The following is a 24,486-nucleotide window of genomic DNA, read 5'->3' as shown; positions in this document are numbered from 1 at the left end:
GGGAGGCCGTGGTTCACTGTTTCGTGGATCAACTTGTGGGTGTCTTGTACTGTACAAGAGAGGAGGGCAGTGGTGGCAGAGGCAGACACATACACACACACACTCACACACACACACGATCCGAAGGGGGCTTACGCTGCTGTCCTTCCATGCTGCCACATACTAACTGCCCTTTTCGGATGTGTTCATTAAGGCATCTGTATGTAGAGACTTTCTGCTTACCATCACCTCACTTTAAAAACCAGAAGGAGGATATCCTCCATTTAAAACTGTTCCTTCCCCAAAATAAAGTGGCTACAGTGGGTAACACTATTCATCAGCCACATACATTTTTTTTATGGATAAGACAGTAGACATTAATACAGTGGCTTGGTCTAGTCGCCTTAATATTATGTTTGTTTTGGACACCCTCTCTCTGAACACAAGGATTATCCCTCTGCCCGCGGTACAAATTATGGACACCATGCATGAGGTTACATGCCTGACACTCGCCATGTTTCAGCAATTTGCTGTTCCTCATTATTTCAGTCTGAAACTGCCATCCCTGGAGTATGTTTTCAATGCTGACAGATGGAAACGCTCTAATTAAATTTAACAGATTGAATCAACCAAAAACAGAAACAGCCATTGGACATTCTGGGTCAAGAGGAGGTTACATGCAAAAATATCCAAACGCTCGGACATCTGTCACAGTCCAATGTCATCCTGATTTTAGTTTGCGGCTCTGCCCAACCCATTATTAGTCAAAGCACAATGAAATTGCCTCTTCACCAGCATGATCTGCTGGCCATTAAAGTTACCAAGGGAGTGATTCAGGAGCTAAATCCAGACAATGAGGCAGAGGCTCATCTCATTCTGCTTAACTTAGGTGTACTGCAGACATTTCTGGAGTGTTCCCTGTTTAGCAAGTAATGAGCAATGTCCTGCACTCACCACACCTAGGCAGTGGGCTATGAAATTGTTTTACAACTCAAAAGGGCCAATAGGTCTAAATTTGTGGTTTGACCTGTGGGCATCATTACCACACTCAATGCATTTTGGTAATCAGTTAGCTGCAGTGTGGCAGCTCGGGCAGTTAGTCTTAAAGCAGAATACATATTATTGGTTTATGAGCTTTACTCATATGTTTCCACTAATAAATCATTTTTTAAATTTTCAAATTGCATTTTGATTGCACGAAAGACCAAGACATAAACAAACAAGTAATCTCAGCTCATCGTTAAAGTTGATTAATGGAGCTGCCACTACTGGTAATTCGCTCCGTAAAGATTTCAGCACCACGGACAGCGCCATGCATCCCACAGCCGCACACTGGACGCTATAACATATGATACATCAAAGACAAGTATCCAGATAGAGGGTGTGAGTGAGTGAGTGAGTGAGAGAGAGAGAGAGAGAGAGAGAGAGAGAGAGAGAGAGACTTTGAGGGGAACTTTGAATAGGACTTTGGGCGAGCGGTTGGCTCCAGAGCGCGCGCCAAACTATTGTCTCGAGCCAAATGATCATCAGCTGGCTGGCGCGCGCTGTATATTTCCGGGCTGTTCTGTTCCCACTGAGCCACGACGCGCTCCGCTCCCCCCGCCCAGACGTCAGCTAGCCTACTAGAGAGCCGGCTACAGTAATTTAAACACGGACAGAGAGGGAAGGTGTCTGTATGAGAGTCAGGAGCGTCTGCGCGAGAGCGAGACTGTGCGCGCGTGCATTGCAAACTGCCACACGGTGGAGCAAAGCCTCTCCAAACTTTTTTTTTTAACGCCTAATTTTCGAACACCCCCACCCCCCTGAACTGAGAAACAAAGTTCTGACATTCCCAACAAACAACTCCATTAGCCTACATTTCTGTTCCGTTCTACTTTTCCACTTAGAAATAGTTTTCTTCCGAAGCAACAAGTGTCACTGGCTTCTCTTTCACACACACGTAAAAAAATGTCAACGACACATTAACTCCCGTTCAGTGCACCGTGTGCGCCCCGTGCGCCGCCACCGTGAAACCGGACTACAATGATCGTGTCCAACGTGAGCCTGAGCGGCTGCGCAGGGGTCAACAGCGCGCTTTGTGCGGGAGCCGCGGAAGGGCACCCGGGGGCCAGCTCGTACCGGACCACCCTCAGCCCGACCGGGCACCTGATCGTGGCCGTGTGCTTGGGCTTCATCGGCACTTTGGGACTCCTGAACAACCTGCTCGTGCTCGTGCTGTTCTGCCGCTACAAGATGCTGCGGTCGCCCATCAACCTGCTCCTGATTAACATTTCCATCAGCGACCTGCTGGTGTGCGTACTGGGGACTCCGTTCAGCTTCGCGGCCAGCACGCAGGGAAGATGGCTCATAGGAGAAGGGGGATGCGTGTGGTACGGCTTCGCGAATTCCCTGTTCGGTGAGTGCAAAATGCGGGAATGTGTGAGGCGATGTTAATGCGGAAGTTGTGAATGTGTTTGTATCATTTGCGTTATGGCTATTTTCGTTTCAGATGTGCTTGTTAAAACATGACCGACGGTGCGCTGCATGTAGGCTATGGAGTCTTCCCAGCACACTGCGCTTGTGAGATCAGGTGTTGTTTAAGCTTTCGTTTTCCGTTGTCGAAAATTGAAATTTTGAAAAGAATATGTTTACTCTCCCTCATAACCATCGTTTAGAAGTGCATGGTGCGTCTTCATTGTCATGTCGAACTTTGATTTAGCCTCAAAACAGCTTAGCCTATTTTCCCAGTTGGTGCATTTGTCATTTCATGTGCACACGGTCTGAAAATGTCAAGCTTATTATTAGGCGTATACTGGCTCAGGTGTGTATGTCTTCGCATGTTTTAATGATTTACCAGCCGTTGTAGCTTAATTGATGTTCTTTTTTTTGTGTTGGTGGTGTGTGTGTGTGTGTGTGTGTGTGTGTGTGTGATGGGGTGGGGGGGTGACCATCGTGTTTCAGTAATAGTCTATCATATGTAAAATCAGCGCGCTATAGGTCTTGGTAAAAGTGCAGATTGCCTTATTATTCTGTGATGGTGAAAAAGCCATAACATTGTTCAGAACGACTTAAGTGCTGCAATAAAAACCAACGGTGGCGGTGATGACTTTATGCGTATCATTCTCAGAGATGTTGCCGGATCATAGACTTTATTAGGGCGCACATACAGTGCTGATGATGCCTGCCCAGGCAGATGCGCAGTTTTCGTCCAGGTAATTAGGGTAAGTTGTAAAAACTGGCATTGTCTGGCTCTTGACGGTGCAGTATCGCTGGTTGTCTCTGGCTGGGGCTGCATGATATGCTGCTGGATCTGCTGGATGGCTTCCAACCACTTCCAAAGCTGCATAAGCATGCATTTTCACTGTAGCCTGTACAGAGCGCTGCAGGAATAGTTGAGGAATGCACCCTGGTGTAGCCTATAGTGCTCCCTTACAAATGCTTGGTCATTGGTTCACATTTCAATATGGACTCTAAAAACGTGTCATAAAACACATCAGTGGGTGATTTGGGTGCTGGACTATGAAGCAGTGTGCAGCCTCCTATTAGATGCTTGCTAAAAGCCTATTACAGTAGAGTTGAGTGGCTGTGCCTGAGGCCAGGATGCCTTCAATATCCACTGCGTTTCATTTGAATGCTCCTCCTGGCCTTATGGTAGATATTCGGACTGTTGTGGCAGGGACTCGGTCCATGAGTAGCAGATGCATCACTTGCGTTTGCTGCAGAATAAAATCACCCACGGGAAATGTGTAATGAGAAAGGGGACGCTGATGTCTACCTCTCCTCAGGAGTGCTGATATAGATGCAAATGGGGCACAATGTTGCAACTGAGAATAAGGCACCCGCCTGGAACCAGGCCAGGCTGGGCTGCCTGTGTAGGGTGCTAAGGCTGTTCATCTTAGGACAAGCAAGGGGTGCCATATCAAAGTTACATTACTGATGAAAAAGAATAATAATCATTACCCCAGAGCTTTGTGTGCCTTGTAAGGGACTCAAAGTCACTGTATTTTGGTCTTCCTATTTGAATTAAAGTTGTTTGATACTCCACTCAGGCGAGGACTGGGTATAGTGATCTGCAGGATTAATGATATAAACATAAAAAATGCTCTTTTGTCATCATTTAGTCCTTGGTCTGACTCATGCCTTGTTTAAAGTTCCTTAATGAACAGGCATTCTACCCACTAATTGCCTTAAAAGCTTTCCAAGCCACCAAAACAACCTTTGATGAGAACAACTGAGTCAGAGGGCTTTGGATACACAAATTTCCCCAGTCTTTATTACTCTTTATTACAATTATATTGTTGTATATCATATGAGCAGCTCCTAACTGTCTAATCAAAGGGTATGTTCTAAGAATCATGGCGAGTTCACTCACTAAAAATGTCCTCAAAGTTGCTCGGAGTAATTCGTACAGAATTCTGGAGAAGAGATTTAGTTGCGATAAAAGTAGTTTTAGAACACAGAGCGGTTTCTACTCAGCCGTCAAATCCTTGAGCTCTCAAAATTCTTGTTTCTCTAACACCATAGTCGAATGGGGGTAAGATCACAGCTGTCAGAAACTTAAAACCATATGCATTCCATATCAAATCACCAGCGTTAAAACTGGCTGTGTTTTCATAGATGTAAAAGCTACACTGACATCCGTCACTACTCTAGACTTGAAAGAATATATATTTTTTAAAACTTTGTATTCATGTAGTTTTTCTTAGTTTACTACTGTATATTAGAAAAAGTGCTACAACCCCCATCAATTAATCAGAGCGGCTGAATTCCAAAGTCGCCTTCTTTTAAACAAGAATTCCCCTCTAAAAGTTGGTCATTGTGAAAAAAAGATGGCAGCTTTGTGAATGGCTCTTCACAGGGGGGAACCCTATGTTGAAATATGTAGCGCTGTTCAGAAACACAGGGATACGGCGATGTGAAATTGGGCTTCGTGCCAGCTCTCCACCCTCTCTTTACAGCTGCACACTGGCTGCTCGCTGCACGTCTGTAGTTAGCGGCAGTAACTACAGAAGTTTACATCAAGGGCTCATAAAGCGCGCACAAAGAGCCCCCTCTCACTCGCCTCAGTGTGCCTCCACTCATCTCTTTATTAATGTGTCTGATCTCATGATGTTTAATGCCTTGCTTTACATGGACCGCCCCTTGGTAGCCACCCGCAATCACAGCGCCCCAGTGAGACCCGTTAGACCTGTGAGACCTCTAACTAAGGAATACAGGTGTTTGATTTTTCTTTGTACCTCATCTACAGAAGGATAATGGGCTCCTTGCCTCGTTGTGAATCCAGTTGAGTTTAAATCTAACTAAGAGTGGGAGAGAGATGGACTTGCACAATGTATTCAAATGCTGTGATTGTAGGCAGAGAAGAGATAAAGGAAACACTACCATACATTGTAGGAGACAAAATTGATCCTCCAGGGCATTCAATCAGGCTGTTTTTTTGCCCCCATTTCACTGTGTCTGTTATCTCCAGCATCCCTCTGGCTGCCCAGTTGCTTTCCTTGTGCCGTCGCTAGAAAATGTCCTACAATATGCTCAACTCAACTCAACTAAATTGAGTTTTTTCCTTGGCTAAAGAGCCCTTTGAATCTGTCAAACTTTTAAATTGAAAGGAGGCACAGCGCACTGCCACTTCCTCCGGGATGGGTTCGCCACTTTCAAAACAGGATAACTGCATTTCAGTCTTATCAGAGAGAATGGAGAAAGCCTCCCATGCTTCACAGTGTACTCGGATGTACTCGGCTTGTACTTGGTTATCCAATATGTCTCGCAAACTCTAATGCCATGCCGAGATTAAGCGCTGTCTGAAGCTGTGTCACACTGACATCCGCAAGGAGCCAATTTACTAAAACTCGTCTGACAAGATTTTGGCATCTACAAGATAAAAAACACAGCAAAAAAAAGAGAGCGAGAGCGAGTGTGAGTGAGAGAGAGAGAGAGGGAATGAGAGAGAGAGAGAGAGAGAGAGAGAGATGGATCGAATGAGACAGAAAAAGAACAATGCTGTGTGCGTGCGTGTGTGTGTGTGTGTGTGAGTGAGTGTGTTCGGCACGATGGCTTGCAGACATCATTAGAGCTTCCATTGGTTATGGATGAGTAATTCCTCAATGGGCTCATAAAAACTGAGAGAGAGAGAAAGAGAGAGCGAGGGAGAGATGAGAGCGCGTGAGGGAGGGACAGAGAAGGAAAAAGTTAAATTGATTGTTGAGATGAATAATGCCGGGCGCAGCGTTGACAAAGTGGCTGTGTCTGTCTTCAACAAGTCACTATAGAGGTTTTCAGGATGATCGATGTTCCTTCAAATTAGAGGGCATTACTGTCGATGGCAGAAGACGCTGTTAGGTCATTGTTAGGAAGCCGTTTCCCCCGCTCCCTTTCACATGGATTTGTACATTTTGCACGCGGCCTCGCACTTTAAGCCCGCAACTTCTCCGCTGTTTGAGTGACTGAGCAATTGAGGAACTATTGCTTTGACTTTGTGCCAAGAGCGCAAGTTGAAGACTATTCGTGGAGACACACACACACACACACACACACACACACACGTTATTTTTTTATTTTCTTTCTTTTACAGTTTGCGTCGCTGTCAGCCTCCTGGCGCCCATTTAGCCGCTTCACCTCTCCCGCCCACCTCTTTGCATTTTCTTCTCCATCTCCCTGAACTTTTATTGTCTTTCATTAATACCGAGCAGGAGCAGGGAGGATTTCTCTCTCGCTCTTTATTTGATATCCTGCCATCAGTCCTGCGTGTCCCTGCATACTGCGGGCCGCCTCAGGTGGACTGTGTGCACACAGTCACTGGATTAACCTTGGACTGCCGGGCCCACTGGCTGCATACTGAAGTTAGATTGCCCCGCTCCGTACTGCGCGCACACACACCAGTTCAAACACAGGGGCGCAGAAATGGATGCGCACGCACCCGTACAGAGGAAAGGAAACGCATACACACACACACACACACACACACACACACGCTCACCTGGCCTGAGTGATGTTAATTTGATACGAAGGTAAGAAAAAGCCTCAGCAGTGAGAAAGAAAGCAGAACAATGCTGCTCCCCCATAAAGGTCAGAGCGAGTGAGCCGGCTAATGAGCCTGTGTAATAAATAGTGAATTAAAGCACAGACAAAAATGTCCATTATGGATGATTGGCGTCTGGTACGAAACACATTATTAGTATGAATATTCAGCCTGGTACACAGGATGCTGCTCTTTTATGATTCAAGGTTTTCGTGTTTTTTTTTTTTTTTTTTAGAGTCGTTGCGTAACAGTCGTTCTGCGAAGGACTCCTGTGATCACTGAGCTGAGGAACCTGGTAATGACGCATGAGATTTACAGAACAAACACAGCTCCGTTCGATCCCGCATTTTCATTCAAACTGTCTTTTCCTAGAGATACACAGTATCAAACGAGTGAGACTTTCTCAAAGACAAACAGAAGACAGAACTTGTGAGCGAGCGAGAGAGAGAGAGAGACAGAGAAGAAAGAGATTTTGCTGCGCTTTCTTTCAAACATTACCGGATCATAAGACGTTTATTTTGTGGATATTAGATTTAGCCGCTGCCTTTGATCCTGCCGGGGGACTGGGGAGACGGAGGGGGGATGTTTGATTTCAGATGCTGTGAAGTTCGGTTCCAAAAGTTTTGCGGGTGTCCTTCTCCGTGACGTTGCGTTGATTTGAATAAAGAATCCCTTGTCCATACTATGCAGCCAGGGAGGGAGCTGGTTTCATCAAGGGGCTGGGCACATCTGATAGGACCAGCCAGCATAACCTAGTTTTCATATCAAAAGCAAAGAAATCTTAATCAACTTTAAACAAGATTTTTACTTGAATGAATCAATCCAGCACTCAACAACACCAGACCCATACTTATTGCTTTAGCCACTGCCAAGAAGACCATACTTATGAACTGGAAAACTAGACATAAACTCAACACAACACATTGGCTAAACCTGCTTACAGAACACATCTCAATGGAAAAGCTCTCAGCCTCTCTCCAAGACCAAATTCCACTCTTTGAAGCAACCTGGACCCCTCTTCTTCTTAATGCATTAAACTTGCCTGTGAACTAGTGCTCTCAACTCAACTAACCAATTTACCAACACATACTTTAAAAATACTCATACTTATTTTTATTTTTATTGTATGCATTTATTTATTTTATTTATTTTTGTATTATTACTCTTTTTTTGTTTTCTCTCACTTGCTTTAAATTATATCTGCCTAATATGTGATGTTTCATCTTCTGGCCAGCGCTTATTGTAATCATTAATTTTGCATTGCCATTTTCCATTTGCCAACCTGGCCCCCCCTCCCCCCTTGCATCCCCCCCTACACACACATACACATGAATATCCTGACACTCAGTACCACTTTCACTAGCATATTTATATGCAGGTAAACATACATAACAAACGCATAAACCCCCAATGTCTGCCCAACCACCAGATTTACCATTGTCTCTCTTTTTGTATGTTTTGTATAAGTTTGTTTTGTTTATGTCTTTGACTTATTTGTACTGTTAACTGTTTGCACAATAAAAAAAAACAAAAAAAAAGATTTTTACTTGGACAGTTGAGGTGCCCGAGGTTGCCGTCAGCTGGTCAGTAACACAATGACTATGAATATTAGATTTCATATTTTGATGCCGCTCTATGTGAGTCATGGCAGGGAGACTTTCTGAGAAAGTGTGATTTGATTTGATTTGGCTCCACACTCAAAACTGGATAATGGGCATGGGAGACTTATTCAGAGACATTATCAGTGTGGCATCTGAGAGATTTACTAAGCCCCCGTGCTCCCGACCCGGGGTCCAGGATGAGACTTTGCTGTAAAAGACTCAAATTAGACCTCTGTTATAATTGAATCATTCATCCATCTTCTATCTTTTAGTAAAGTGCTCCTTAATCCTGCTTTCACTGCATGGACTTGATTACACTGGGGCAAGAGTTATTTCTATCAGGGTGATCCGAAGGTAAAAAAGTTAGGGGCCTTTGCACTAGGGATGGGAAGATATGCTTTTTCTTATGATACAATTCGATACGCCATATAGGGTTCACGATGCGATACAACCACGATACAATGTCATAAATAAAAGTTCAATGACAACAAAGTCTGACTGTGCAGAATTGTTTATTTCTGAGACACAAATCTTTCTAGCGATGGCATTGGCTTGTTAGAATGTAAACAACAATTAAAAAATGTCATTACAAAGTGCAAATGATGGAGAGCTTGTGAAATTGTGATGGTCAAGCCGTCTCATTTGTGATTACTACAGCAGAATAAAATGGAGCTAATATCACGATTCATTTTTCTGCCCCACGATACGTATTGTCACATTTTTGTATTGCGATATATTGATATTTTGATGTTGTTGATGATTTTAGCTCAGCCAGAGAATCCATCTGCTGTGAGGAGGCATCTCCCATCGTATTTTTGTCCCTCATTTTAAACTTCGCAGGCTGCAGACAGAGAATAGCAGTGCCAGGGAAGATGAGGTTCTGGACGAGATAGAGCAGCAATGAGCTGGGTTGAAAGCCCCTGTTGTCAAAATATATGAATTATGTGTGGTATTGGTTGCTCTGACTCAGTCATCCCAGACCACACAAGAAACATAAGTGGGTTGTTGTAACAGCTCTGGAGCTGTGTTTTACCTTGTCACAGCTTGTAATGTTGCGGTGATAGAACTCATAAAACATCTCAGGTTGGTATGAAAGGGCGAGCGAAGGCAGTAAAAACCGCCTTGTGCAGGCAAAGGAACATGAGTGGCAAGTCTGGAGGCAACAGCCATCATAAAGCGCTGAGCCATAATAGTTCAGACACCGCTATCATGGATGAATATAGTCAATTCTCTCTTGCGCACATGTATGTGCGTGCGAACACACACACACACACACACACACACACAGACTCACACACGTTCTGATTCCGTCCTGCACAACTGTCGTCTCCAATCAGCGCTGTCACAGCCCATAAATTTGCCGCTTTCTTCTTCTCTCTCCAGCTCCCTTCTTCTTCTTCTTTCTCTTCCTTTCTACCCCTCTTCAAATCACCTGGACCTTCTCTTTTTTACCTCCTCCCTGTCCATGTTTCCTCTCGATGTTTCCTCCTTTCATCATCTCCCTCCCACCCTCCCTTTCTCCCTCCCTCCCTCCTTTCCTTCCTTCTCCCTTCCTTCCTTCCTTCCTTCCTTCCTTCCTCCCTTCCTTCCTTCCTTCCGTCCTGGCACTGGCAGTGGCAGTGGCACCTCAGCGAAAGGTCCGGGCCGCCTTTTTAAACCATTAGCATTTCATCATCTCCCCTTCCACCCTCCCTTTTTCCCCTCCCTTCCTTCCTTCCTTCCTCCCTTCCTTCCTCCCTTCCTTCCTTCCGTCCTGGCACTGGCAGTGGCACCTCAGCGAAAGGTCCGGACCACCTTTTTAAACGAGTGTCCTGTTCGGGTCCACTCCATTGCCATTGAAAATCAATGGCTGTGAGGGTCGGCCTCGTTGATCATATTGGCTTCAAAGTAAATACCAAACAGGATAAAAAGACCGAGGGGTCAGGGTGAGCACTGAGGCCCTCGTCTCCTGCGGTTCTGGTTCTGAAATGCTGGGTAAAGAGAGAGAGACAGTGTGTGTGTTTATTGAGCGGTCACAGAAATGACGTGAAAGGACTTCGCGTCTGAGTTGTCTTCCGCCAGGCCGCTACTCTGTCAAGCCGGGACACCACAGGAAACCGCTATTGTTTATGATTTGCAGTGTGCATCCGCTGCAGACCCCGGGCGCGCAAAACTGAAATATTAGATGATTGCACACCTCCACGTTTGCTGCACTTTCGCTTTGGCCATCATTTTGAAAATCATAGGCGTCCTGTCCTGGAAGCCGTAAAGCATGAAGCCCGTTTTAGCTGGGCGAGAGCTATGAAGCATTTTGTTGTGGTGACTGTGCACCTTTTCCCCTGCTGGAGTAGATAAGTATTTGGACAGATAGTGTATATGTTTCTTTTTTGGATGGCTCCATTAAGTGTAAAGCACAGTAGGCATCATATGAAAAGGGAAGCACACGCCTGCACATGCTGTCTATGATATTATTTTGTTTGCAGTTTGCTTACGTATTTGACTCCTTCTATTAACACTGTGCGTGTGTGTGTGTGTGTGTGTGTCTGTCCCAGGCATCGTGTCCCTGATCTCACTGGCTGTCCTCTCCTACGAGCGCTACAGCACCATGATAGCTCCCACCGAGGCCGACTCCTCCAACTACCGCAAGGTCTCCCTGGGCATCGCCGTGTCCTGGGTCTACTCGCTGGTCTGGACCCTGCCGCCGCTCTTCGGCTGGAGCCACTACGGCCCCGAGGGGCCCGGCACCACCTGCTCCGTGGACTGGACGGCCCGCACAGCGAATAACATATCCTACATCGTCTGCCTGTTCGTCTTCTGCCTGATCGTGCCATTCCTGGTCATTGTGTTCTGCTATGGCAAGCTGCTGTATGCCATCAATCAGGTGAGTCAACGCGGGGGCCGGGGCAGGGAGTTAAAGGTGCCCCACGTTTAGCATTTTTGTGTTTCTCAAAATTTTAGACCGCATTTCCCAGAAACCCCATTGCGTCCTGCGGCGAAGAGGATGAAGGATAAGAGTCGATAACCGCCCTTGATAACAGCCAATATGCATTAAGGCAGGAACTTGAAACTATACAGTCAGCAATCTCCCTTTGTGCCATAAAGCAATACAGCATATTTTACACAAAATGTAAAATGCAGTGTAGAGGCTGCCAATCTTCTTGGCAATGGTCCCATTGTTTATGGTAATTGATCTCAAATGGTCTCAAATGTCTCAAAATGAAATCAGGTGGTTGTTATTGCTAAGCAACTTTCAATGCACCAAGAAATTTTATAATACAATGATATTATAATACATCAAGCTAGAAATTAGCTTGATTAATTATCATTGATTTAATGCCAGATGATCCAGGTGCCACATGATATACAAGTTTGTGTTTGGATCGGTTACTCTCCGTTCTCTGTCCGACTGGAATGCAAAACACAGAAATTATCTCGACAAGTGCAAGCTCTTCGCTATTGCCATTCAGTATAGCTATGCTTGCTATCCAACTGAAATGATATGAGCAATTGGAACATCAGGTTTCTATCAACCTGAAAACCAATCGCTGCTCTAATTATGTCTTGGTCTGGCCTTGAAAAGCGGTTGTGTTGGTGTCACACAACTCCGGGCAGCTGTGTACAAGTGAAATTAGTTGCTCTTCCATTTTGAAAATCGAAAGGAAAGGCGAACTCCACCTTCGCCGTCTTTGACTGACTAGTGAACACTTAACGGATAAATACGTATACTGCGGTCCGAAAAAAGTTCAAATGGTTTCAACTTTTGATGTATGAAACAATACAGACAGCAGCCCTCCGTTCTCTCCATCATCCGTCAACCTATCAGCCCCATAGAGAATACATTGGCTCAATCAGTTTTTGATGGATATAAAATCTCTGTGTGGCCGCCCCCTTAGTTCTTAACTTCTGAAAAGTGGCAGCAACACCTCTAGCGCAACTCAATTGCATCAATGCCCCTGGATGGTAGGTAGAGCGGCAAATTAAATAAAAAACATATCAAAACCACAATATTGACTACTACAATTTCCACATCGCAAGAGACAGCATTTTTTCCCCCTATATTACAAGTATAGGTTTTGCCTCTTCTTGTGCAGTGCAGAATCCCCAGCCTACAAATCAACCTGCATGTCTTGTTGGATGAAAAATTTCATTCAAATAAATCTTATAAGAAAAAGAAATTGAAAAAGCTCAAGCAAAACGTGATGTAAAAAAAAAACTATGTGTCCATGTAACACAACTGCAATAAACAGAACAAAAAAATAAATCATCACAATATGATTTTTCAGTCAATATTGTGCAGCTCGCATAGTGGTACGCATCATGATTATATTACAACACATTTATGTATCATTTAATAAAATGTTATTGATTTTTACTGAATCCCCCAGCTGTTCTTAAAAAAGCTAACGCAGATCAGCTGCTCTGACGTCCTTTGCAGTGAATTAAGGCTCACAGATCTCACACTGTATCCTTTCTGCAGCTGCATATTTGTCTGTGTGTACCTTTATTCTTTCTTTTCAAGTTTTCAAGTTTTGTTGCTGAGTAACTGAGGTCACAAGCTAAAATATCTCTGAGGGGAACCAATTATTCTTACTGTAAGCAATTCGCTCAGTCTGTTATTCCAATGATCTCTGGCAAGTTAAAGCAATATTTTTCAAAATGAACAACTCTCTCAAGGCTGTAAACCAGAGAACCAAGGCTCTAAAACCTGGAGCTGTGTCATTGACAATGTGCTGGCAGCTGATTCTGTGGACTTTATTGCATGTTTCTTTACGACCCTCCTTTCAAATGACTATTTTATAACAGCGCTAATTATAGTATGGTTCTGAACCATAAATTGTGCCTGTATCGCTGTAAAATCACCATGGGTGCTGTCACTGTCACTCCATAAAGTCAGCCTCGGATTCATTTGTCAATGGAGTACCTCTAGGATTTGTGTTTTGATGGCATATACCATATGGTGGATGCTTTTATCCAAAACACCTTACAGTATACAGTGGCTCTCAAAATGAATCTTGTCCCTCTTGTTTGTAGCTGTAGGAGAATCTTGATCCTTTTCTCAAAATCAACAGCGACTTGTCCCAAACCGTGTGAATTAAACATTGGTGGGTTTCCGCTGTAAGGTGAGGACAATGTAATGATCATCCAGAGTGTATTTTGAGTGAATTGCTCCTTTTTCCCATGGCCATGAACTGTGGTATGTGAGGTAACTGATGTTTGGTTTTCACACTCTGTCCCGGACTGACTGACTGAGAGAATATGAGGGGAGACAGTCTGGGAGGCAGTGCTCTCTCTCCAGGGAAGCAGTGCTCAAACACGGCGTAGAACACGCACACACACACACACACACACACACACACACACACACACACGCGTGCACACACACTCACATAGAGTTTGCAAGAACAAGTCCCAGAGCAATTTTTCCAGGATTACAGCTCACTCAAACTGTGTGAGCATCATGTCTTTTCAGATAAACAATGAGTCGTGTGACTTGGTGTGTGTGTGTGTGTGTGTGTGTGTGAGAGACAGAGCGTGCTTGCATTATGTCTTCTCTGATACATGTAAATACTCGGCTGCCTGCGCATGACACTGACACAACCGAGAGCAAGAATGAATAACAATCAACGCCTCCATCAATCTAATAACAGACAGACATGCTCCCATTCTTTCTTTGTTTGAAGAGGGAAGAGGAGGCTTTGTGCTTTCTCCTTCCTCCTTCCTCCCTGTGTTTATCACTTTGCGTCAGCCTCTCTCACTTCTTTCTCTGTCTTTCTTTCCCTCTTTCTTTATCTTTCCGTCATCTCTGCGCGTTTGCGACAAGGAAGGGCAAGGGCCTCGTTTCCTCCCCTCCGTCCCGAGTCCGTCTCTCTCTTTCTCTCATCTTCTCCTCGTCGGGAGTCCTGTTCGCTCTTGTCCTCGGTATCTCATTCTCTGTCTTTTGTGTCCGTAGATGCGGTCTTGTGTGTTTCCGTCTCTCTTTCCTTTGTCTCCTTTCTTACTTCATCTGTTTTTATGCCCCCCCCCACTCCCACATTGTACGGTGAAGAGGAGGCAGGCGAGGGGCGGTAATAGCGTTTCAGCTCCCTTTCTCTCTCTCTCTGTCTTTGTCTACCTGTCCCCGTCTCCCTCTCTCATTCTCTCTCTCTCTCTCTCTCCCTTTCCAACTCTTTCTCTAATATATCTATTATCCGGCCAGCTTCGCTCTTCCTCTTACACTTTCTTCCCTCTTTTGTGGCGGATTACGTGCGCGTGTCCGTTCTTTATCTTGGCCCGGGGCCGTTCCACCCCCCCCCCCCCCCGACGACGCTATGTACAGTAGCGGCAGTTCTCCCATCGGGTCGCATGGGGTAACTCCCGCCGGAACGGATAGAGGTGGTCGAGCAACCTCGTCCGATAAAAGGCCGCAAGCTGAAACAATTCAATTCCCCAATCTAATAAAGTGACGCTCACCCAGGGCCAAGCCACAAGGGGGAAAATCAATTCATCTGCAGCACTGGACCACCTGCAGAGAGATTGGTCCTGGACCGGGTCGGCGTCCACTGTCTCCACCGCCTCATCGTGTCCACTGTGTGTCCAACGACCAATCAGAAGTAGAGGGGGGAAGGAAGTTGGGGAAGTGGGTATGTGTGTGAGTAGTGAGGGTGCAAGGGCCCTGTGTCCCAACAAACATTTTGAAGTCGAATAGATGTTGAAACGACGACCTCCACCGACGCTCAAAACCTGTTTCCGAAAACGTTTGTGAAGTCAGAACCTCAATATCTGTCTCGTATCAGTTCAAAACAGTTTCCCAAGCTGTTTTACTATGATTTTTTTTTACAGTGCCATAATATCATCTTGTGAAAATCGGGTCCTTGTTTGACGCTGAACTCTGCCCTCCTCCTGTATGTGTCCATCAGTTGCTTGCTGGGGGGGTTTCACAGAGAGAAACAGACAGAAAAGGACACAAAAGGAAAGAGAGGCAGGCAGACAGACACAGGCAAAGCTTGTCTCTGCTTGCTTGTAAGTGGCTGTCAATGTTGTCATCTATTTTTTTTTTATTGCTCCAGCTTTGTAATGGGAAATTGAGGTGTTTATCAGTGCAGAGGAGAGAAGCTGCCAGAGAGGTGAGTTTGCCCCCTATATATATATTTTTTTTTTCCCTTCCCAGGCACTTGCATCTGGGAACATCTTAAACCAGACGCAAGCACTACAGCTCTGCTTTGTTCTGTTGTTTATTGCTTCGTCCTTGTATAAAGGCTGAAGATGAACTCTGTGCCATTTCAGTAGTCTCTGTGTAAGATATGGGAGGAAGGTAAAGAGGTGTTGGGTTTTTGCAGAAATAGAAACAGCATCACCACCAAGATCTTGCACTGCAGTGTTGTCACCTTGATAACTCATCTCCCGAGTAGAATTTCGTCAACAAATACATACATTATACCTTATCAAAAGCCTCATTCAACTAAATATATTTTTATTCAATAAAATATCAAGAGGAAAATTCAACAAATTATGGCGAGTGAAATTCATTTGAAACCTGCTGCAGGAGCTAAATCAAGGACATGGTTTAAAAATGTGTGGGCACGTATTAATTAATTTGAAATTATGAAAATGTATGAAATTGAGCGCACACAGTAATGAAAATGAGGGCACAAATTAACCGAAAACAATCGAGTGATATGTATCAAATTAATGGAAGCAAGGTCCTGCCGTTTTCACCATTTCCATTTCCACCCCAAACAGCCACAAAGAAGAAGAAATGTAGGTCTGAGGAGTATGCAGTTCTGACATGCAGTCAGAGACACTTACGTCAAAGGACTGTTTATAGCACAAATGGTTCTACAGTTGTATTTGGCGGAAAAGGCTCTGCTCTGGAGGATGCTCCCCAATGAATCTAAGCAGCATGTGAGAGATTCTGCAGGGAGCGCAATAAACCCCCAAAGGACAGTAGACATATCATTCAATACTATGAAAACCAATATAAAACCACACTTAATGAGAGATAGCTTGCACAAGTGTCCTGTATACAGATAATAGCTTAGATAACTAATCATTCATTGCTTGCTTTGCTGCCGCAGAACAGTAGGTGCAGCTTAACAGATAACATGAGGTAGTTAAAGTAATGATCCTTGACATTTGCATATAAATAAATGTACGTTTTGCTACTCTCTATTGCCAATTGATATAACCCAATAGTGATGCAGCCTAACCCAGTTCATGAAAGCTTTCACATTTGCTGTTCTAAACACCTGGGCCCTCATTTATCAATCTAATGTAGAAACCAGCGCAGATCCAAGCGCAGAAATCATCTTACGACAGGGTTCATGTGTGATTCATGAAACGTTCGTATCTCGCCAATCACAGCGTAAGAATGATCGGGCGTTGATAAATGTGGCGACTGAAAACAATCGTCATTTAAATATCACGCCCCTAAATATTCTCGGTTTAGAGGCCTCACCCCCAGAGTTTACGACATGGAGATGCGTAATACGTCCAAGAAGAGAAACTTCTCCGACCTCGAAATAGAAACTCTAACGTCACAAGTCCAATTGAACCAATTAGTTCTATTTGGCAGCCTGAAAAGTGAAGGAAGTCAAAGGAAGTCGGAAAAATGCAGCATGGAAAGAAATCACTGCTGCGGTCAACAGCGTTGCCGTCGACAATCGAACTCCAGCTGAGGTTTGAATATTTAATTTATACATCCGTGATATGTATAGCCTATAGATATATATATGTATATATATATAATAGTAGCCTAATATAATAGCTTGTATCGCAATTCTTTACATTTAGGTGAAGAAAAAATGGTCAGACCTCAAACAAGTAGGCTATCTCAAAATGAAAGAGAAATTAATCTTACACCAGAAAACTGTTAACCCCATTAATTGCAAACAATTTGAAAACCTATTTATGTTAGGGATGGGCTGTATGACACATAGTCAATGTAGGCCTTTACAAAATAGAATATTTTGTAAAGGCTACATATTTTTAAGTGATGCATATGTGGCTGCATATGCTTAGATGCCAGTCAAAATATATGGTCTAATAACAATTCTCCGACTCAGCCAAATTTACTATGCTGCACCGCAAGTCCACGCTGACTCGAAAACTTGCGTACACGAGTTGAGACTTGACGTGAGATTTGATCGTAGCCTCCGCTCACGTCCAAATTGATAAATGCCGAGCTTTGCGTGGAAATGACCGTACGGCCATTTTTCTGTCGTACGTTCGTTTCGTAAATGAGGGCCCTGGTGTCTAGTAGGTCTTGCCCACAGGAAGTGATGTGTTTTATGTTTCCAGGAGCAGCAGCAGTGGTTTGTTGAGAAGAACTGGGTAGTTAGCATGAGCAGTGATAGCCACCATGACTGAACAGACAAAGAAAAGAGAAACTCAAACTGCATCAACAGAAAATCCAAGGAAAAAGACGTCACGGTAGTGGACACACTGTTTGATTGACAGGTGCTCTCTGGTGCAGAAACAACACAGCAATGAACACTTAATTAACAACAATAATAAAAAAGAGGATCTGTAGTTAATCTTGACATTTCTTGGGAGAACACGTACAGTATCTCAGAACAGAGCTTTGACATAATTTAGAAGACCAAAAAAGAGGATCTCCAAATTACATACACACCCACACACGTACGTACAAGCACACACACACACACACACACACACACACACACACACACACACACAGTGCAAAGGGACCTTGGTTAGACATGCAGCAGCTCTCTCGTCTGAACATCTTTACCCTTGGTCTGAATGTATTATCTGACTCAGAGGTCCCCATGGAAATATAGCGATACTCTCAAGTGCTCCGATGTTTCTTCAGCATCCTGTAGGCTATAGAGGTAGAGAGGGAGAGAGAGGGAGGGAATGAGGGAGAGAAATTAAAGGAGAGAGAAAAGGAGGAAGGGAGAGAGAATGAGACACAAAGAGATTTTTGGGGGTTTTCGTTCGGTGATGTCGTGGCTCTCGTGGCTCCAAAATGGGCCAGGGAATGTACTAGAGGGGGTCAATACAAAGTGGGTGACGCAGTGCAATTTTGGAATCACAGAATTACTCTTGCGCCTCTACCTATTCAGACCACGTCTTAGCGTAAGCGCTGGCATTGTGTCACGTTTACAAAAGCACCGCAGAAGTTTGTGTAGCTCTGCAAAGTTTAATTAAGGCTCCCACTTTGGATGAGGTGTGCACACTTGAAAAGAGCTTTGAAAAGGTACAGCACGTCTACAGATGGAACACACACACCTGTCCCGTCGCCTTCGGGTGGCTGTAGGGATTTCATCAACCGAAACGGAAGGCTTCTACATTCTACAAGCAGCTGTGAATGGCAGATATTGGTAAGAATCCCCTTAATGTGGCCCAGTAAAGACTACAGTTCCCAACCGCCACATAACGCAAGCACATGCAAGATTAAAGATTCAAAACTTTATTAGAAATTCGTCTTCATCTTATATGCACATGGAATCACTACTCAATGTACAGGCAGAAAACATGCAGTGCAATACACAGGGAATAGCTAATAACAGTTGTATAGGCTACATGTACTAACTGGTGTCACTTAATGCAAATATAATCTGAGTGCAGAATAAAATCTGAGCGCTTCACACTCCAGCATAAAACTGTCAGTGCACGTCATTATGCGTGGAAAACATGGTGACAGGGATTTCAATCATCTCAGTCTGGTGCTAGCTGTAAATTCAACTTAAAAAGGGACATCATCTGCCCTTGGCAACATATTTGGAAAGCCATATATTTGTGCCTCGCGATTCCGACATTAGTTTCCTCTTGGGAGAAGAGGCGCAGCCGGTCTGGACTCTCATCATCCATTATGAAACTGTCAGCGCGCCGGGGCGGGGAGCGCGCTGCTTTTAAAGGGGATGAGAGGAGCTGATTTGATTGGCCGTGATTGATGCCGGCCCCTACCACACCTACCCGCTAATTTATTCCTCCCACTCCCTATCCGACCCCTTTTACAACTGTGCCACAGGTGCGCCACGGCTGCATTCGCCTTGATTCACAAAAATAGGGCCCTTGATGTTCTTTGATGGAACATCTCCCAATGAAACAGAGGGAAAAGTAACCAAAAACACCTCGAAAAGTGCATCCCACGTCTACCCACACCCTCACACATATACACAAAACACACACACACACAAGAGAATGAGAGAGAGAACGACACGTATCGCAGCTGTGAAAACACTTCTTGGCAAGCCTTGGAATGAAAATGGCCAGTATTTCTGTTTGATATGAGTCTGGCGGAGGAGTGGGGAGATGCTGGAGGGCAAGACTGCTAGACTGCGGAGTAGGCTGCATGCTTAAAACACCAATTAGTCTTCCTTTGGACTGACTCCAGGAAGAAGCTGGTGTTCCTTCTGTGTGTGGGCTACAAGTGGCTGGTCCTCGCTTGGTGTCTTGCTCTGTCTTTGCTCTTTTTTGTACTTGTTTTTTATTCTCTCTATTCGCGTTGCTCTCCAAACCTCTATTGCCACTCCATTTCCTGTTTTGCTTATCTTGAGTGTTTTTTGTGTGTGTGTGTGTGTGTGTGTGTGTGTGTGTGTGTGTGTGTGTGTGTGTGTGTGTGTGTGTGTGTGTGAGAGAGTCTCATATTCTCACTGTGATTCTCCCCGTCATTGAGCTTACTCTTCTGAATGTGTGCGAGCACACAGCCGGCGCAACAGCTCTTTTCATTTTCTGCAGTGTCTGTTTCAATTCACGCTCTTTCTATCTCACTCTCTCTTTCACTGTTCCCCAGTCTCTCTTACTCTCTCTCTCTCTCTCTCTCTCTCTCTCTCTCTCTCTCTCTCTCTCTTCTCTCTCTCTCTTTCTCTCTCTCTGAGCTCTGTGTCAAGGTGTGCCTCCTTTGCATATACTCCTGGATTCTCTGTTTTCCGTTCAGTGTCCCATTACCATCCATCTTCTTCACCTTGGTTGTCTTTCTCTCCCATTATCAGTCACACATTCTCTCTCTCACACACACAGATGATCGCACCTTGCCCCTGGAATGTTTGGATTTTGCCAGTGAAGGTTTTAAGATAGTTTATAGCCTCAATATTCCATCATGAATTTTGGTTTTGTATCAGCAATCGTAGGGCAGTTTCACACCAAGCATGTTTGGAGTGGTTTATTCAAATTCTGGAACTTCTTGAGTTTGGTTTGTTTGAGATGAGAACGATGCTATTCGATGGGTGAGCACCAAATAACCTGAAAATGCAGGTCTCCATCCTCTTCCTATAGCCAACTGTGGTGTGGTTTGTTAAGAGTGATCCGAACCAGCTACAGGAATCAACCCCAAAACGTGCAATTTTCTGGGTAAAAGGAGACAGATGTTACCATCTGATAGCCAGCAATTACTCATGCTTAGACAATCTAGCAACAACGTGAACTGAGGGCAAACCACAGTCTGGACTGATGCTCATATTCAGCTATTTCTTCATGTCTTAATTTGTCTGAACATCAGAGGAAGGTAAATTGCGGCAAATGGCGCAGACAAGTCCATCATGCTGAGCTAAAGTTACAAAGACTGGGATCGGATTTGTTTTGACCCCCACCTGCCGCCTAAACCTTGCAAGATACAAAAACTAATAAAAGAGCTACTTGTGAGTCCATGCGAGTTGTGTTACACAACTGCAAGCCCTGGTTCACTTGCAATTGGACACTGTGAACCTAAACAAACCAAATACAAAAAGGTGGGTGTCTCATTTTGGAATGGAACTCATTCATTTATACCTAGATAGAGTCCAGACTGTCCTTCCTGCACAGCGGCTCTGTGACCTGCTGCCTTGAAGCCTTGAGACAGACTCATCCACTACATCCAGCCGCCGCTGGTGCTGGGGCAATTTGTCCTGTTAATAATTACCCGAGAGAGAGAGAGAGAGGACGGCAGGATGGATGCTGCATAGACCAGGCCTTCAACTCAAGTTTTTATGGATGGATGGAGAGCCGTGGCCAGTGGAAGGACTTGATACTTGAATATAATATCCTTATCTCAGTGGCATTAGAGACTTGGTCAGAAGTGAAGAGATAACAACAACCTTTGGCAGAAAGGTCAAGCATATTGAACAGCCAGAGCAGAGGAGACAAGTGATATTTTCCACCTCCTCTTCTTGTGGTCATTTCATTATCTGTTAAGTTGAAAGGGGTAAAAGAGAAAATACGTTTTCAACATGGCATATGACTAGCTTTGAGCTTAATAGACAGCTCTTTTTGATGTGAAAAAGGTGTATAAATAATTGTCACGTCAGCCCCTCCTTTCTCGTCATTGCCTTGTCACATTGAACTCTATATTATGTAATACAGCAGAATTGCCATGAAAAGTCTTTGCAAGCTCATACATTCATGCACACTCCTTACATGTGTGCACACGCTCAGCCAAGCTCTCTCTTCCCCACAAGCCTCTGATGAGTAGTCATGCAGAGGTACACTCCACACCAACCCATCCATCCACCCACCAACACACCCCCACTTGCTCACACACATACACACACACAAACAGAAAGAGAGAGGGCAGCTGAAACATTGGCTGAGAGAAAATTATTCATGTTTTCTCTGAGAGAAATGAGAGTAATAACAAGAAAAGAGAGCGTTACGACCAGGCTGCTTCAGATCCAAACTAAGGGGAAACATGGAGAAAAGCAGGTATCCAAGATGGTACTGAAAGTGAAAATGGGATGGAAAAGAGCCGGAGATGGAGAACAGGGAGCAAAGTGAGAGAAGAAAGGAGACAGAGACAAGAGAAACGGAAGACAATAGCATTAGAGGAGTTTTCCCAGACAATGACTCCCTGGGGTTTGGGCAACAGCGCGAAAGCATCTAAAACGATAACACGTCTACGGCGGATGCATCCGTACGACAAAAAAACCCAAAACATTTCAAGGCAGCGCGGTCAGGTTGATGCGGCTGTGTGGAGAGAAGTATGCTTGCTGAACTTGTGTGAAGTGTAAAACTTCCAGTCCTTATGAGGAAAAGGCAGAAAAGCCTTCAGCTGCAGTGTAATAGTGACCCAGAATCCAGCTCCCTGTGGCTCTCCTCTGCAACCAGGCCACTGGGTCCCCAAATCTCACTCTCACTCTCTGTCTGTCCGTCTGTCTCTCTCTCTCTCCCTCTCTCTGACAGCATTTACTTCGTATGATTGCATGAACAGGAGTAATTGGCCTCAGCTGAGATTGAGATTAATTGCCGCAAGCGTCCAAGCCCTCTCCTGGGCGCTCGAGTTTTCCTAGGTTTGATAATATTGCTGTAGAATTGGCTCCATGCAGTTGCATATGTGTGTGTGTGTGTGTGTGCATGTCAGAGTTTCCCCTACCATTGTGTGTGGGAGGGAGTGTCACCCTATTTTAAGGAGCTGCTAACCTACTACTAGGAAAAATAAATGCATTTGGGGTTTAGTGTCCCATGGTGGTCTAAATGCGGTTTTAGAGGCTTTTCCACCCGGACTAGGATACAGTTCTGGGGGAAGCACTGATGTGTGTGTGTGTGTGTGTGCGCGCACCTACATGTGTGTTACAGTGTATGTATGGGGCAGAAATGTCATCAAGCTATGGAGACACAGTGACACGCAGTGAAATTGTGACTGTGCATGTATGTGACTGTGTGAATGTGACGATGTCTGCTGTGACTGATTGGAGACTGAGGCACTCAGCTCTACAGATTCCAATATGTGAGAACAAGCGGCCAGGTGATGAGTGGGGAAATTACTTTTAGCACACACGCACACACACACACACACATATACACGTTACAGCTGAGTGCTCCCTTTGCATTATTCACACTCCCTTTGCATTTTACACACAATCTAGAGAGCTAATCTAATTTCTCTAACCTATACACTTGTTTTGTTGGAGCCGCAATAAAGTGATGGACCTGGCAGATACAATCCAAAAACATATGGCTGTTGTCAGGTGAAAACCTTGTCTCTAATATCAACTTTTCAGGAACTAAGAAACACAGCCTTGTTTCCAGCTTGGCCGCCACGCTTTTTAGACTTTGTCCGGTTTTGAAAGGGTTTCTTAAACACAAGGGTTGTAGCATGTGATCCTTCAATTTAAGTAAAAACATTAAAATCAGCTAAGTTGGAGTTGCGTGGTTTTCACCAGACAGCGACAATATGAGAGACACGTCTTGACACTTCTAATAGCTTTTCATGCAGTTTTCCCAAGGGAACTAACCAATCTACAATCAAATCTAGCATGTGACTCACAAGAAACATTGTCCATGAAATTAAAGGCCAATGTTTTTTTTTTTTTTTCTTCAATCTTATTTCCTTTCTTACTGACCACATATTAGACCATTGACATCCTGACCATCAAATTGGAGTTGTGTAGTTCTTTTCACTGATATTTGTTACATAAATGGTAGTAGTTCATCCTAGTGTTCAATGGCCAACGTTCAACAGATGTTCAGACTTGCAGAGCCGCCAAACCTGTCAACCTGAAACATTTCCGTTTTGGCCCGGCGCTCTGAGACTTCCTGACAGCAGACTGGGTCCGTTCCCCCTCTGCACCACGTTGCACCAGTGGAACTGGGTGTTCTGCATCTGTAATTTACATGTAATTACACTTTTTCTTCACACTCTATTTGCGCAGAGAAATTACAAATGACACTGTGCTTCAGTAATTTACCATGAAAGCATGTGATGTCTTTTTGTGAACGAGCATTGAAAAGCGGCAGCACTATGGAACCTCCTCAGAGTGGAGAGACCCCTTTTAAAGCCAACAGGAGGATATATCATATTGGGAGGGTGTAATTAACTATTTAATTTAATTTATAATTGAGATGTGTTCATCTGATGGTCGCCCCAGAGCCATTCATTTCCCTCTGGTTATTAGAACTGATTATAATCGATTTGAAAGAGCTAATGTTTCTCTTCTGAAGTGCAAAGCTGAATAATGGCTGAATAATAATTCATATCAAAGGAGCTAGATAGATAGAGTGTAATAGGGGGTAATT

General features: G+C 44.4%; 1 protein-coding gene across 1 annotated transcript in view; it reads left to right on the top strand.

Moving 5' to 3' along the window:
* Positions 1-2,001: 2,001 nt before the first annotated feature.
* tmtopsa (teleost multiple tissue opsin a) overlaps positions 2,002-24,486 on the top strand; it is a 68,183-nt gene continuing 45,698 nt past the window's right edge. The window contains exons 1-2 of the mRNA XM_071514426.1: positions 2,002-2,374; positions 11,109-11,437. Of these exons, the coding sequence (XP_071370527.1) occupies positions 2,002-2,374; positions 11,109-11,437 (702 nt within the window). The remainder of the gene's footprint in view (positions 2,375-11,108; positions 11,438-24,486) is intronic.

The sequence above is a fragment of the Centroberyx affinis genome, unplaced genomic scaffold, assembly GCF_046629955.1.
Source record: "Centroberyx affinis isolate AG114_WGS23_722 - 3 ecotype Tasmania unplaced genomic scaffold, CSIRO-AGI_Caff_v1 ptg000286l_1, whole genome shotgun sequence".
Taxonomy (NCBI): Eukaryota; Metazoa; Chordata; class Actinopteri; order Beryciformes; family Berycidae; genus Centroberyx; species Centroberyx affinis.
This window is presented reverse-complemented; position numbering and strand designations above follow the sequence as displayed.